Below are 15261 nucleotides of genomic sequence, written 5' to 3'. Positions count from 1 at the left end.
GATTTGATGAGAGTGAGATTAAAATATGTTTAAGGGTGTCGGTTTATATTTAATATTGGACAAATTATAAACCACATATATAGCCAAAAAGTTTTTGAACAATTAACAATCTAGTAAATATCAAAAAAAAAATATTAGTAAATAATTAATTATAGTCCACGTTAATTTGCTAAACAATATCAGAAAAACGTTATTTTACTGAGTCAGACAGAATACAAAGAATTATCGTATTATTGACGGTGCAACAAAACATTTAGATAACTTGCCAACAAAACCAAACTGCTGCCAAAATGATGGTCAATTTAATTTAGAAAAAGGTTGACTCACTGGACTGCCGCACGACGATGTCATTGGACAGGGCGGTGCCGTGCTCGTTGTGAGCCAGGCACTGATAGGTGGCCTCGTAGGCCTCCGCCTTCTCTCCACTGATGTCGATGACCAGCGTCCCCGAGCCGGGCTTCATCAGCACCTTGGAGTCCACGTCCACGTCGAAGTGAGAACCGTTCCTGGTCCAGGAGAAGCTGGGGTCGGGGAGGGGGAGAGGAGGAGGAGGAGGAGGCCGGAGACAGTGGCCGTTACGGTATGGTCATGTAGTTATGTGGATGTATGTACACAGACAAACACTAAATTATCTTAAAACAAATAATAATACTAAAGTATTTTTTTACTGATTAACGTGTGTTCATGTGTATTTGGACAGAAAATATTTGGCAACTTCGACATTCATTCAGAAAAGAGGCTATCCATCAATGGGTTGCGTCCCACGAGTGAGTTGTGTCGATGAAGAACGTAACACTAACAATATAAATACTGTATTGAAGAGAAAGGTAAACCATCTCGGGTATTTAACGTGGTACCAATAATGAATTGGAGTCCGTATTTAATGGCAAAAATATGCGTCAATAGTGTTATCATTATATACTGCACTTATTATTCAAATAGGTAACATGAAAAGTCCCGTTTTGAACCCTGTGATTCCCCAGATGCTGTCATCTGAAGGACTTCCTTCAGACGTACGTCCTCAACGAGCAGGATAGAGTCAGGCATGTGGACATTGGGGTTCCGAACCTTTGGACTGGGGGTCAAACACACACCGCTATGCTGAGTGCCCTATCGGTGTCGTACATTCAGACACATGTCATTAGGGAGTAGGGTCAGGGTCAGGACATCCTTTCTCTGGGACGTGCTACGGTTTCACCGTGGACACTGGGGATTCGACCCAAGGCCAAAAAAGGTTCAAGGGTTTTAAGTAGAGCTGTCAAGCGATTAAAATATTTAATCGTGATTAATCGCATTAATGTCATAGTTAACTCTAATTAATCGTGATTAATCGCAAATTCTTTTTCTATGCTAAATATCCCTTGATTTTTTTGTCCCATAATTCTTCTCAGTTTAATTCTCTTATCAACATGGTGAAGTGCATCGGCTTGCCTTGTGCAAATGATTTTTTATTGATAATAACATTGGGATATACACTGATCAAAACAGGACGATACAAAAAAGAGCCTATAGTGCAATTAAACGACTGCTTTGAACAAATGTCATTTGAACATAGCAGTCAGGCTACTGCTTCTTTGTTTTGAGCCAAAGAAAAAAAAAATATATATATATATATATATTATTTTTTTTATAAAATAATTGCGTTAATCGTGCGATAAAAAATTTAACGCCGTTAAATTTGGTTTGCGTTAACGCCGTTAATAACGCGTTTAACTGACAGCTCTAGTTTTAAGTGTTACAGGGCAACAATTATGGATCTGTACTTCAAAACCTCTATCCAGGGTAATCCATAGCATGCATCGTGGAATGTCTGATCAACTCTCGGGCCGTAGCGGGACCACAGAACCATCGTCGATGGTTTAGACGGAGACTGTGTCCGTAGCGACGCTTTCCACGGTGACTCGTTGTGTAACGGCGCTCCGGGTTCAGGAACCCTCCGGCATCCCAGCTCAAACCAAAACAACAACAACAACGTTTCCCTCCTCCTTACAAACGTCTACTGTCCGTCTACGTCTTCGAGAATAAATCTTTGCCGCCGCTAGTGAGGGAACAATGGAAGTTGTAGAAGTCGCCGGAACACGATGAAACAAGCAGATAAGGAGGATAGATTCCTTCCTTCCTTTTTTCTTTCCATCTTTATTTGAGATCCCATTATGCTTCCTTTCATCCTTCCCTATCTCACTACCTATCTCCTTCCCTCCCTCCCTGCCTCCATAATGTTTTCCCCCCTCCTTAAAATATGCCTTTTAAGAAAGAAATTACACTTTTCTCTCTCATTTCTTCCACTGGAGGAGAGCCAGTGGAGAGCGCTGGAGATGAAGAGGATGGATAAGGAAAAATATGTTTGCCGGCTCCTAGTTCCTTCCTCGTTTGGAATCATAGTTCATCTATTTTTTATCTCCATTTCAGATCAGGGACGTGAGAATATTACCAGCTGTTTACCCGCTCACAGCTCAGCGAACAAAGTCAGTTGTCAGAAGTGAGGAGCGATGAGAGCTATGAAAGTCAACAGTTGTAGAAGAGGGGGAGACCCCTCTATGTCTCTCTCTCCCACTCTCACTCTCACTCTCTCTCTCTCTCTCTCTCTCTCTCTCTCTCTCTCTCTCTCTCTCTCTCTCTCTCTCTCTCTCTCTCTCTCTCTCTCTCTCTCTCTCCCACTCCCACTCCCACTCCCACTCTCACTCTCACTCTCTCTCTCTCTCTCTCTCTCTCTCTCTCCCACTCTCACTCTCACTCTCTCTCTCTCTCTCTCTCTCTCTCTCTCTCTCTCTCTCTCTCTCTCACTCTCTCTCTCTCTCTCGCTCTCTCTCTCTCTCTCTCTCTCTCTCTCTCTCTCTCTCTCTCTCTCTCTCTCTCTCTCTCTCTCACCTTGGGTGAGGCTTCCCCTTGGCCTCACAGATGATGACGATGTTTTCCCGGGGGTCGAAGATGTAATCTTTGGGCGACTGCAGCGTTATGGTGGGGGGCTGTGGCACTGGGGGGACACGGAGAAGGGGATGAGCTCCAGCTCGTGTGTTGTGCTATACATGGACATAGTCGCGCCGTTCACATGCACAGAGACTCAGGCACACCTTAATGACACGCTCACGGTCACACACATACACACACACACACACACACACACACACACACACACACACACACACACACACACACACACACTCATAGTCATATACACATACACACACACATACACACACACATACACACACACACACACACACACACACACAAAGTCATATACATATTATACACATAAACACACACACACAAACACACACACACACACACTCACAGTCATATACACACACACACACACACACACACACACCCTCACCCAAACATACACACACTGACACACTCAGACGCATATGCACAGACTCTCACACACAGACATTCATACATACATACATACATACATAGTACACACACACACAAACACCCACACACACACACACACACACACACACCAACACAAGGCAATACTTACACAGCACCGCACATACCACAAAAACACAAAAAAGCAGATGGTATGGCAGGAGATATCTCAATCCGTCCACACTTATAGAACATAGAGACGGCATCAGACATGCAATCAGTGGTGTTAGGTCTCGACAGTGTTTCAAAACGGTGTTAGCTTAGCAAACACTGTTAGCAAGCAAGTCACCCACGGGCATGTATACTCACAATCACAACAACCACATGCAAGTTTAGCATCACTGCAAAACCAAACCAAAATGAACAGAAAACACCTGAACGAATTGAACACAGCAGAGAACAACCTCACACTTGCAGTCACGATGGACGTTTGTGTGCCAACTTACATCCTTCCAGTACTTTAGCTTTTGTGTTTTGTCCACCATGGTACACCGTACCACATTTACAAGGTTGTTGGGAAGAGGGGTGAAAGGTTAGATTGAAACAAGCTCACTTGCAGGTAAGAAGAGAAGGTCAACCACTAGCGACTCCCAGGCACTAGCGCATTTTGTCAAATTTCAGCAGAAACACTTCAATGGCTTATATTGGATGAGGCAAGAGTACTGGATGCCAGACAAGGACTTGGGAGACGTTAGCATTTGACCAAAGATAGAAACACTTATGGTAATTGAGAGGCACATTATTTGGAAGCCCCGAGAACAATTCCATGCTAAGATGCATCCACCCACCAATGAGAAAATGTGATGTTTTATCATAAGGGAAACCTCATGCTTTACACATGCAAAACAGAATATTTGCGTTAAATCATCCGGAAAATAGGATGGATACCCATGGTGACAGCGGAAGAGCTATTTTTGCATTTCAATCCTCATAAACCTCACAATGTTAAGGTTACTCCATACATAGAGACCTATTGTGCTTGTTGTTGTTCTGTAATCCCAACTATATGACATTTTAGTTCACCTTTACTGTTTTACACAAGAACATTCTTAGTCAACTCTACACCATTTAACTCATGTTTGAAATAAACTTGAACGTATAAACACAATTCCGGGATTGAATCTAAAATATTCAACCCTTTTCGCCATAACAAGTTATCAAGTAACAGATCATGTAGGTGATCATGTAATGAGAATTATTTTGTGTATAACAAACAAACCAAAATAACTGGCACATTTGAGAACAAGAAAATTCTCATGATCACTCATATCTTATCAATTGAGTAGTCTAAGATATAATCAATAAACGGTAACAGGTACAGATGTTTAATCAGTAAAATATCTCAAGAATTTTCAGAGAAACATTAAAGTTACGATCAATTCTTTCTCCAAAAGAATCGAACTGAGGAAGTTTCAGTATAGGATTTCCAACCTTTATACTGTCTGTTGTAATTATATAGACAGTATGTATTTTTTATTATTATTATTATTTGCTTGTACTAATTTGTTTTCTATGTGCATAATTGTATAAGTCTGTGTGTTAAAAACATGTTAAATATATTTCTCCAAAAAAAACAACTGAAGAAGTGCCGTGTCCTACATACGCTGACTCTGCGTAACCCGTGGAAACGGTCTACACATATATAAATAGATCGGACTTACGATCCAGCGGCACTTCCAGCGCGGACGTCAGGTGAACGAGGAGCATCGTCAGCCAGGGGCCGACGCCCGACGCCCACTTCCTGCCCATGTCTGCCCGACAGCCAATCACAAGCTTTCTCTCCCGGGACTGCGAAGGCTTCCTCTACGCTCGGAGTTCAGGACGTACGGTTCGACGCGGGGGCGTGCAGCACATCCACGGCCGTCGGGTAGCTGTGGGAGAGAGAGGGGAGAAGAGGGGAGGGGAGAGAGAGGGAGAGGGGAGAGAGGGAGGGGGGAGAGAGAGAGAGAGGGAGGGGGAGATTTACACATTAGTCACACAATCGATGAGAGAGGTGGACACAAGTAACCGAGACAAAAAGAGAGAGGAAAAAGGAGGGGTATGGGGGAGAAAGGGAGAGGAAGAGAGAGAAAGGGGGAGAGAGAGATGCACACTTTTGTCACGCAATCAAAGAGAGAGAGAGAGAGAGAGAGAGAGAGAGAGAGAGAGAGAGAGAGAGACAGCGGGAGACACAAGTAACAGAGAGAGACAAAAAGAGAGAGAGGTGTAGGGGAGAGAGGGAGAGGGAGTGAAAGAAAGGGGTAAAGAGATATGTGTATTAGGCACACAGTAATAGAGAGTGGAAGAGAGAGGTAGACACAAGTAACAGAGAGACAAAAGGAGAGGGAAAGAGAGAGGTTTAGGGGAGAGGAAGAGAAAGATAGGGGAGAGAGATATGCATCTTTAGCACACAGTAATAGTGAGGGGGGAGAGAGGTAGACACAAGTAACAGAGAGACCCAAAAAAGGGGGAGAAAGAGAGAGAGGTATACACAATAAAAGAGGAAGATACAAGCGGTAGATACAATGCAGAAAATGGAAGAGAGAGGGAGAGCGGTAAACACAATCAGAGAGAGATGTATAGAATAAAAGAGAGATGGGGAGAGAGAGAGGTGGATACAATAAATCCGATGGAGGAAGACAATCAGAGAGAAAAAAAAAGAGAGGGAGAGAGAGAGAGAGAGAGAGAGAGAGAGAGAGAGAGAGAGAGAGGTAAATATGTGATACATAATGTATGTCTCAATGGATTATTACCACCCTGGGGTAATCGAGGAGCACCGCTGCATGTCTTATATTATGGGATGTGTCAAAGAGACACGGCCAGAAGCCTAGAGAGCAGCACGTGCAAATTGCTGTCATATTACCCATGATGCCTTGCGTTGTGCGTGCCTCCAAACATACTGCATGCGAGAGCGGTACGCTGGATGTAATCACACTACTGAATCAGCAGTACACACACATGCATTTATATACACACACTCAGATACACACAGACACACACACACACACACACATAAAAACAGAGTACAATTTATAGAGATTGATTTACTCATAAAAAGAAAAGAAACACATTAAGATGCTTCTATTAGAGAGCGTGTGTGCAGTAAAGTATTTATTTGTGTGCCTGTGTGTGTGTAACCACACTTCAAACCACACACACGCACACACACACACACACATAATCAAACATTAAACACACAACTGCATGAACCTCATCCCACAGTAATACATCAGAGTCATGTTAATGAAAACACAAACCACACACACACACACACGCACACAAACACTCACAGACACACACACACACAAACACATGCACACAAACACAAACACACTCACAGACAAACACACACACACACACACAAACACACACACACACACACACACACACACACACACACGCACACACACACACACACACACACACACACACACACACACACACACACACACACGTACACAGCATTATGTCAGATTGCATTGAACCAATAGAATGCAAGGACACGGCCAATTACACAAACTTGTCTGATTGGATGATACTCTGAATAAATAACTGCAAAAGAGAGAGAGGGGACGGAGGGAGAGTGAGATGGAGAGAGAGAGAGAGAGAGAGAGAGAGAGAGAGAGAGAGAGAGAGAGAGAGAGAGAGAGAGAGAGAGAGAGAGAGAGAGAGAGAGAGACAGAGAGAGAGAGAGAGAGAGAGAGAGAGAGTCAGAGACAGAGAGAAATAAGGGAGATAGATAGAAAGAGAATAACAGATAGTGTAACAGGGATAGAGATCCAATACGTGTACATATATATATATATATATATATATATATATATATATATGGGAGTCACTCATCCCAGAACTGGCGTGAAGATTGGCCAAAGGGTACCAATAAGATTATATATTTAAAATATATATAAAGAGTAACAATAACAGAATATGTGACATTTATAATTCCTTCTGGCTCACACACAGAGTAACACACGGTCACACACGCAAAAACGCACGCACACAAACAATCCTAATGACTTGCTATTTTTAAATGTCAGCGGCCCTATATTCTTACCAGTGCGCCATTAAGAGACCCGTAGACATTTCTGTGGACATGCTGTATCATTAGCTTCTGCTGTTGTTTTCCCGTCGTTCAGCTTTCCTAATGAGGAACTATTTAAACGTAGGTGAGGAAAGGATTCTCTGCCATCGTGTGAGGCCCCTTGGCTGGTCGATCCATATCGTTTGTGGATTTTGTCATAGCCTTTTGCCAATAAAGTTACGTGAAAAATGATGAAAAATAATCACACACAAGCATCCAGACGTTTTAACAAAGGAAAATGGTTCAGCGTTGCAACAAGAAAATCATTTGCTCTCTCAGACGGAAGAAGAGAATAAGTGATGTGGATGAGAAGAAAGGGGAAGGCGGGGGGAGGGGGGGGGGTCTGGATGACCTTGGGCAGTGGGGAGGTCATCTCCCCCCAGTCCTCCAGTCTTACTTTACTATGAGTCACTCTGTGTGAGAGTTAGACTGCATGTTGGCAGACGAATCACAGGCTGATCTGTCTGTCTGTCTGCCCCCTTTCAGGCTGTCTTCCCGTCTCTTATCTGTGATGTTTATCTATGTTTATCTGGGTGCCTCTGGCTGATTGGGTGTCTGTCTTTCCTACTTTCCTTCTCTGTTTCTGTCTTTCCATTTGAAGGCTTCCTTTCTTTCATACTTTCACATTTTTTCCATGTCACTCAGTCTCTCTTTCTCTCTATCTTTCTTTGTTTCCTTTTATCTTTATTTTTCTTTATTTCCTTCGTATGTCTTTCTTTCCTCAGTTCTGTCATTCTATCATATTTTTGTCGTATCATTCTGTCTTTCTTTCTTTCCTTCTATCTTTCTCTTTTCCTTCTGTATTTATTTTTCTTTACTACCATTGTATGTTTTTCTTCCCTCAGCTCTTCTTTCTTATCTTCCGTTACTCCGTCCCGTCACTGTCTGTCTTGTCCTCTTCCTCCCCTGTCTCCGTTAATACTGTAGCATTCTGGGCCTCAGCGCCGACCCCACCCAGGACGACAAAAGGCAGTTGAGAGGAAGTGACATCACACGTCCGTGTCAGCGATATCTCGGAGGCCCCTGACTCAGTCCACTCCTGATTTAAACAGGGGCGGACAAGATGACTAACTGACACGAGGACACAACTGCAGTCTGGCCCTATCGGCCGATTATAATACATCCAAAAACCCAAACCCCCTCACACACACTCTGAGACTTCAGATGCTATTGATGACCATGATAATATTATAATACATCCTGGAACAAAAACCCAAACCCCCTCACACACACTCTGAGACTTCAGATGCTATTGATGACCATGATAATATTATAATACATCCTGGAACAAAAACCCAAACCCCCTCACACACACTCTGAGACTTCTGATGCTATTGATGATCATGATGAGTATATTATGATACATCCTGGTCCAAAAACCCAGATCCATTCACACACACATGTTCAGATTCATGGTCAGAAAGGCACAGGATATATGAGATCATAACTATATGATGTGTTTTCTCTCAGCAACCCCTAGGCCTATGAGTCGCCCCACAATACTGTATGTCTCATATGCCGGAAATATTAAACCACCATAAATATAATGTCACCCCAACCATCAATCACCTGATCCTTCTCATCCGCCTAGCCGTTTTAAAAAGATTTGAACTCTTTGAAAGGGAATCAACCAACAGCTGTGACACAATAACAAAGGATTTGAATGGTAAAATAACCTAACCAACCATAAAGTGTAAGATGTTTTTTACCGTCCTAAACATCTAGAGCCCTCCCTGTGCACTCAAGTGTTTCCCAAATGGACTCCACCGAGAAAACCACTTAGCCCTCGTAGCTAGTTGTCCGAGGTAAAGAGGAGCTCAGATATCACCAGCGCTACAAGGATATGGGGCTAAGGGCCCCTCTCCTAAACTCCTGGTATCCATGGCCACGGGTCCCAAACAGTGAATTCCATCGCTATAGAGACGTGAATAGCGTTATTAAAGACCAGACGAGGCTAACCGCCGTTCGCTGTGTAAACTGAGAGAGCGGGAAAGTAAACCTGAGGGCGACATTCCTTTGTTCCTCCGTCCTTCTGGCTCTCGCTCTCACCCTACCGCGCTGTCTGCCTCTTTGTGCCCATCCCTTGCTTTCTGTCTGTGAGTCTCTCTCTATCTCTCTGCCTGCCTGTGGTCCTATTGCTCGCTTTCTGTCTGTGCATCGCTCTCAATCTCTCTATCTCTCTTTTTCTCTTAATCTCTCTATCTGCCTCTGTGTGTCTGTCACTCGCTGTCTGTCTGTGATATCAATCAATCTATCTCTCTGTCTGCCTCTGTGTGTCTGTGTGTGCGTTCGGTCAAACACTGTCTTCAATCTGTCTGTCAATCTGTCTATAAATCTCTCTATCTCTCTTTCTCTCTCTCACAGTCTGTCTTTCGGTCTTTCTTATACAATCTCGATCTCTCTCACTTTCACTCTTTTACTCTGCCCGACTTTCTCATTCACTCTCCCTCTTTCATCTCTTCCCTTCTCCATAAGAGTTGGTTTAAGTCATTTGAATAAACAAATGCATCTGCCTATAGCGTTCATTGTTGTTTAAGGAGGTCGCAACATGATCTATGCAAGGCAGTTAAGAACGGCGCACTCTAAATGAAACACTGAGATGGATGACAGCAGCACTATGTACCAGAGTGTGTTTGTACAGTAGACAGACGGATAGGGTAACAACTTTGTTTGCCCTGGAATGCAAAACCATTGTATCAGGAATAGAAACAGAAGACACAGGAAACACATGACTCTGGGACATGCGAAAGTTAGTCCAAAGTTAAAAAAGTAATGGCATCATCCTATTAGTGAGAGCTGTATCGATGACTTCTCCGGAAGGGTTTGACGACATTCATCAATATGCAGGGCACAGTTCATCTATGATTATTCAGTTAGCTTTTATTCCACAGTGAGAGCCAAGTAAGGCCAATAAAAGCACAAATTCAATAATGGAGTTACCAGAGAAATGATCAGTGCTGCATGACCAAGTTGAAAAACAACAAAGGTTTTTACTTTTTAAGTGGTGGTAAAGTCCAGCAGTTAGGGTATTTGCAAGAAAACTTTGAGAAGTTCTTAAATACAAGTGTGATAATGAATTAATAATGAAGAATACAAGCCTGTTAGAGTCCACATAAAAACAATAGCAATATGCAACATATAATATGCACTAGCAAATAGCTATTTGCAATTGCAAAAGTAGCCTCAGTTTCAACTTATTTTTGTGGCATGCTCTTACGATCTGTGTTTTTCTGTATGCTGCACGACATTCACATAAGTCCCCACTGGACATCCACCACATCACTCTCTGCTCCATCTATAGCAGCAGCATCATCATGCGTTGGTGTGTGGAGATGTGAAGAGGTGGATGTTGTCCAACGTGCTTCAGATTGACCCCGAAAGAATTGATGTCGAAAATCGGCAATGAAAATAGCAACTGGTGCTAAATGGGACATTTATTTCGAAGGAGATGATAGTATTTCCCCCACCAGGCTGATTCCATAGAAAAGCCTTCCGCGGGATGGATTAGTTAGCTATTGTCCTTCAGCGATCCACCGGATCACACTCAGCCTATTTGCTACAATGCCACAGAGATACATCCAGCCCGAATAACACACACACACTCTTTTTCTCTCTCAAACACACATACACACGCATGCACAAACACACACACACACAATGCATGTCTGCACACTCTCTCTCTCTCTCTCTCTCTCTCTCTCTCTCTCTCTCTCTCTCTCTCTCTCTCTCTCTCTCTCTCTCTCTCTCGCAAACACACACACACACACACACACACACACACACACACACACACACATACACACACGCACAAACTTTGCCTGTTTGTGTAGCACCACGCGACCCCCCCCCCACCCAGCCTGGCCCTGATGCCCTACCCCCCCCCCCTGGAGCTTTGGGATGTGCTGACCGTCAGCACACATCCACAACTTTGACCCCCCCCCCCCACACGTCACCCATCTCAAACCCCCGCCGGGCAAATGCTGTCAGCCCTGCATTGTTTACTACTGTAGGCTTGTGTGTGTGTGGGTGTGTATGTGTGTGTGTGTGTGTGTGTGTGTGTGTGTGTGTGTGTGTGTGTGTGTGTGTGTGTGTGTGTGTGTGTGTGGGCGTGGGGAATGGTTATTGGAACTGTGGGAGGAAACGTGGAGGTAAAGGTGCACATAAAGGGGAGGGGGGGGGGTATTTTAGGTTGTCATGGCTGGCGATGTGAGGGAGGAACAATATTGTTTTCGGCGTGGAGGAGGGACTGATTATAAAAATATACTTTCTCTATGTGACGAGGCCGTCACAAGTAATGCCTTATGCCGGCGTAGTAAAAAATAGAGAAAGAAAATGTACGTGTCTCTTATGACATCATTATGGTCAGTGTTGCACATATTTCACTTTTCCGTAGGTTTTCTTTAGAAAGTGTATAACTGCCATTAATGTATCGAATGGCCGTCCCAATGCACCCTGCCAAACCAGTTACAACTCAATATCTGTTGACATAATTTCTCCCCTTTCATTCCTTTCAGCTCGTTTGATGTACCCAACGTACAACAACGTACGGCGGCCATTGTTAGATGCTCCTATTCCCCTGCGCTTTTAATTTTACGGTAACAAACAGAATCGACACCTTTGAGAAAACGCCTTGGTGGCTCCTGACATTTGGGCTTGTTTTGTCCTCCTGACAGCTCTCCTCCTCTCTGAGTTGCCCAGCCTTGCCTTCAGGCACCGCAGGGGTAGAATAGAGCAATACTCCCACACAGTGGGTGGGGGGGGGGCTGGGGGAGTCTTAGTCAGGAGAAAGAGGATGAGGTGTGAGGCCCAAAACACCCACTAATAAAGAGAGCCTCTGGAGGACGAGAAATGATCCGCTCTGTCGGGATGCTGCTTGTCAAATGAATGGAGGGTTTGTGCTGTTGATGAAATAATTGAAAAAAAAAAAAAAAATGGTATGTATGAAAAAATATAATATCATATCCGTCTGTGTGTGCGTGTTTGTGTCTGTGTGTGCGGGCATACGCACACGTGCGTCTGTACACTGATTTTGTTGACATGTGTTGCAGATGCATGCACATGTTGACCCTCTTGTTTCTCCATAAGTGTGTGTGTGTGTGTGTGTGTGTGTGTGTGTGTGTGTGTGTGTGTGTGTGTGTGTGTGTGTGTGTGTGTGTGTGTGTGTGTGTGTGTGTGTGTGTGTGTGTGTGTGTGTGTGCGTGCGTGTGTGTGTGTATATATGTGTGTGTGTGTGTGTGTGTGTGTGTGTGTGTGTGTGTGTGTGTGTGTGTGTATCCACGTGCACAACATGTGGGCATGAGAGTCCCGCCTGTCTGAGGGTATCTCATCAGACGCAATGGGCAGAGGGACCCAAGATCTATAGTGTGTGTGTGTGTGTGTGTGTGTGTGTGTGTGTGTGTGTGTGTGTGTGTGTGTGTGTGTGTGTGTGTGTGTGTGTGTGTGCGTGCGTGCGTGCGTGCGTGCGTGCGTGCGTGCGTGTGTGTGTTTATTAGGGCTGTAACGATACGCGTATCAAACCGAAAATCGCGATACTCAAAGCCACGAACCTGTCTCGCGGTGTGAGAAGGCAGAAGCGCGATATGCCCTTTCTAACTCTTCGGTCAAATTGTCCGATTGAAATTTGCTAATAATTTGTCTAAATAATAGTCTGCTGACAGCGCCCCCTCCTATCGATGCCGTAAATATGTGACGAGATGCCCTCTCTGTGATCACAGCTCTCCGTGGCTACGGAGGATTGCATTTCTCCACAGCCGTCGAAGTCCTCATATGCGATACGAACGACATTTATCCAGAGTGGGCCAAGCGCGAAAAGAATTGCCTGTGTGATCCTGTCTCTATTGTTTTGTGTGATTTGACTGGCAGTTTGTCTGCTTATAGGTCGGAATGAAGCGGCCACCGATTATTGACAGGATGGGTACTTCATTCTACCGGACTCGTTCGCTTCTTCACTAGACACACGCGCTACCGCTCGCTCTCCTCGCTCGTCCACTCACTCACGTCACTCACACACGCATACGCACACTGCCATTCTCGCGCACACACATATGCTACTCGTAACACTATGCCTCGTTATTGCGACGTTCATGTTTTTCCTCATCTATTGAAAGTTAGGCTATTAAACATGTTGCATTCTATACGGCCTGATTATGTCATTATTTAAACTACATAGCCTAATAAGAAGCGCTAATAAGGATATTTGAATAAACCAACCAAACAGTTAAAGGGGCCCTATTATGCCTACCAGCAAAAAGCATCCTCCAACTGCAATCTTTGGTTATTTCTTTATTAATTTAGCTATACTTTAATAGTATTCTTTCGGTTCAAATCTGTTCAGTGTTCCAAATTATTTGTTATTAAATGTTACATTAAGATAATTGGTATATAAGCGTTGTTTAAATAAAATGCTTTTTAAATTTAAAAGAATCGTGGGATGCATCGAATCGTGGGTCAAAAATCGTGATACAAACCGAATCGTGAATTTGTGGTTGTTACAGCCCTAGTGTTTATGGCAATTGTTCTCATTTTACTTTTTAAATTCAAATCCCTGTTTGCTCGCTGTTGCCTTATCCTCCTTCTGACCTTGGTGTCAGCCAGGCGAGAGAAAATAGGTATTTGAATCAAAATGTCCATGGGTCCCATAAGCGAAAAAACAATGAAATTCGGCAGCCGTATGTGAAATATTTCCCAGGAGCCTCCAGTGTGCGACGGAGCCACAGCAACCAGCTGAGTCCACATCACCCGGGTGTGAACGAGACAGGCTGGGCCTGAGGAACCTTCTGGAACGCTTCCTGGAAGCCCGCTCAACCGACAATACCTGCATGGAACTATGTTAAAAAAGGGCTATGTCAAGTGTAGTGGCTGTGGGTGTGCGACTTCCAGCACTTAAAATGCACTGGGTTCGATTCCCAACGTTCAAAGGCTACCTGGAGGCATCCATGAGAAAATGGTCCGAAATCCTACCTGCTCTAACTACCTGTATCACGGCAGCTTTCGATAACAACATCAGCTTTACAGTAATGGAGCCCAGCTAGGGTGTAAAATACAAAAACATTTATAGATATGTCCATTCCACTGCAATATATTTCAATTGCATAAAACAACAACAATAAATCGATAGCAATTTTCATCGAGGAAACCGAATGTTTTGGACAACTTCCCCGCGACAACTCCGTTTGGATCGAAGAGCCAAGCAGGAAGGTGAGGGGGCTCAGCCTCATTGGTATGCTAGTGTGTCTCTGCCTGGTGAAACGTATATTGATGAGCAGATACCCCCCCCCCCCCCCCCACACACACACACACACACACACACACACACACACACACACACACACACACACACTCACACACACATACTCACACACACAGACACACACTCTGCACTTGGTGTGCAGGGCACTGAACCGAGATGTCATGTGTGTGTCTGTTTCGTGTGTGTGTGCGTATGCGTGTGTGTTTGTGTATGTGTGTGTGCATGTGTGTGCACCTGCAGGCGGACATGCATCTGCATTCAGATTGGTTCCTTTGAAGGCATGCCCGCACACACACACACACACACACACACACACACACACACACACACACACACACACACACACACACACACACACACAAATGCACACACACACACATACAGTTGCACGTCACATTGCTTCTTACTGTAATGAGTTTCTCCTTGTCTCTTTTGGTGAAAGTATCGAGCGATAGCAGTATACGGGAAGTTCAATGAAGCATAAATTGAAATAATCAATAAACCAAGAATGATGTCCAAAACAGAGTGAGGGATGACTCAATAAACGAGGAGAAAGAGGAGGAGGAGGAGGAGG

The 15261-nt window shown here is 44.1% G+C and overlaps 1 protein-coding gene across 14 annotated transcripts in view; it reads right to left on the bottom strand.

Annotated features, from left to right (window-relative positions):
* Positions 1-15261, bottom strand: part of nrcama (neuronal cell adhesion molecule a) — a 45555-nt gene that overhangs the window by 28572 nt on the left and 1722 nt on the right. For 9 of the 14 annotated variants that reach the window (XM_030341840.1, XM_030341846.1, XM_030341843.1 and 6 more), the window contains exons 2-5: positions 5040-5249; positions 3825-3842; positions 2869-2974; positions 328-521 (exon numbers count right to left, since the gene is read on the bottom strand). In XM_030341840.1, the coding sequence (XP_030197700.1) occupies positions 328-521; positions 2869-2974; positions 3825-3842; positions 5040-5127 (406 nt within the window). In that variant the 5' untranslated portion in view covers positions 5128-5249. The remainder of the gene's footprint in view (positions 1-327; positions 522-2868; positions 2975-3824; positions 3843-5039; positions 5250-15261) is intronic. The other 5 variants (XM_030341842.1, XM_030341844.1, XM_030341854.1 and 2 more) reach the window with 1 other exon arrangement.

Source organism: Gadus morhua, chromosome 19, assembly GCF_902167405.1.
Source record: "Gadus morhua chromosome 19, gadMor3.0, whole genome shotgun sequence".
Classification (NCBI taxonomy): Eukaryota; Metazoa; Chordata; class Actinopteri; order Gadiformes; family Gadidae; genus Gadus; species Gadus morhua.
Note: the sequence above shows the minus strand (reverse complement) of the source record. Positions and strands in the feature narration are given on the sequence as shown.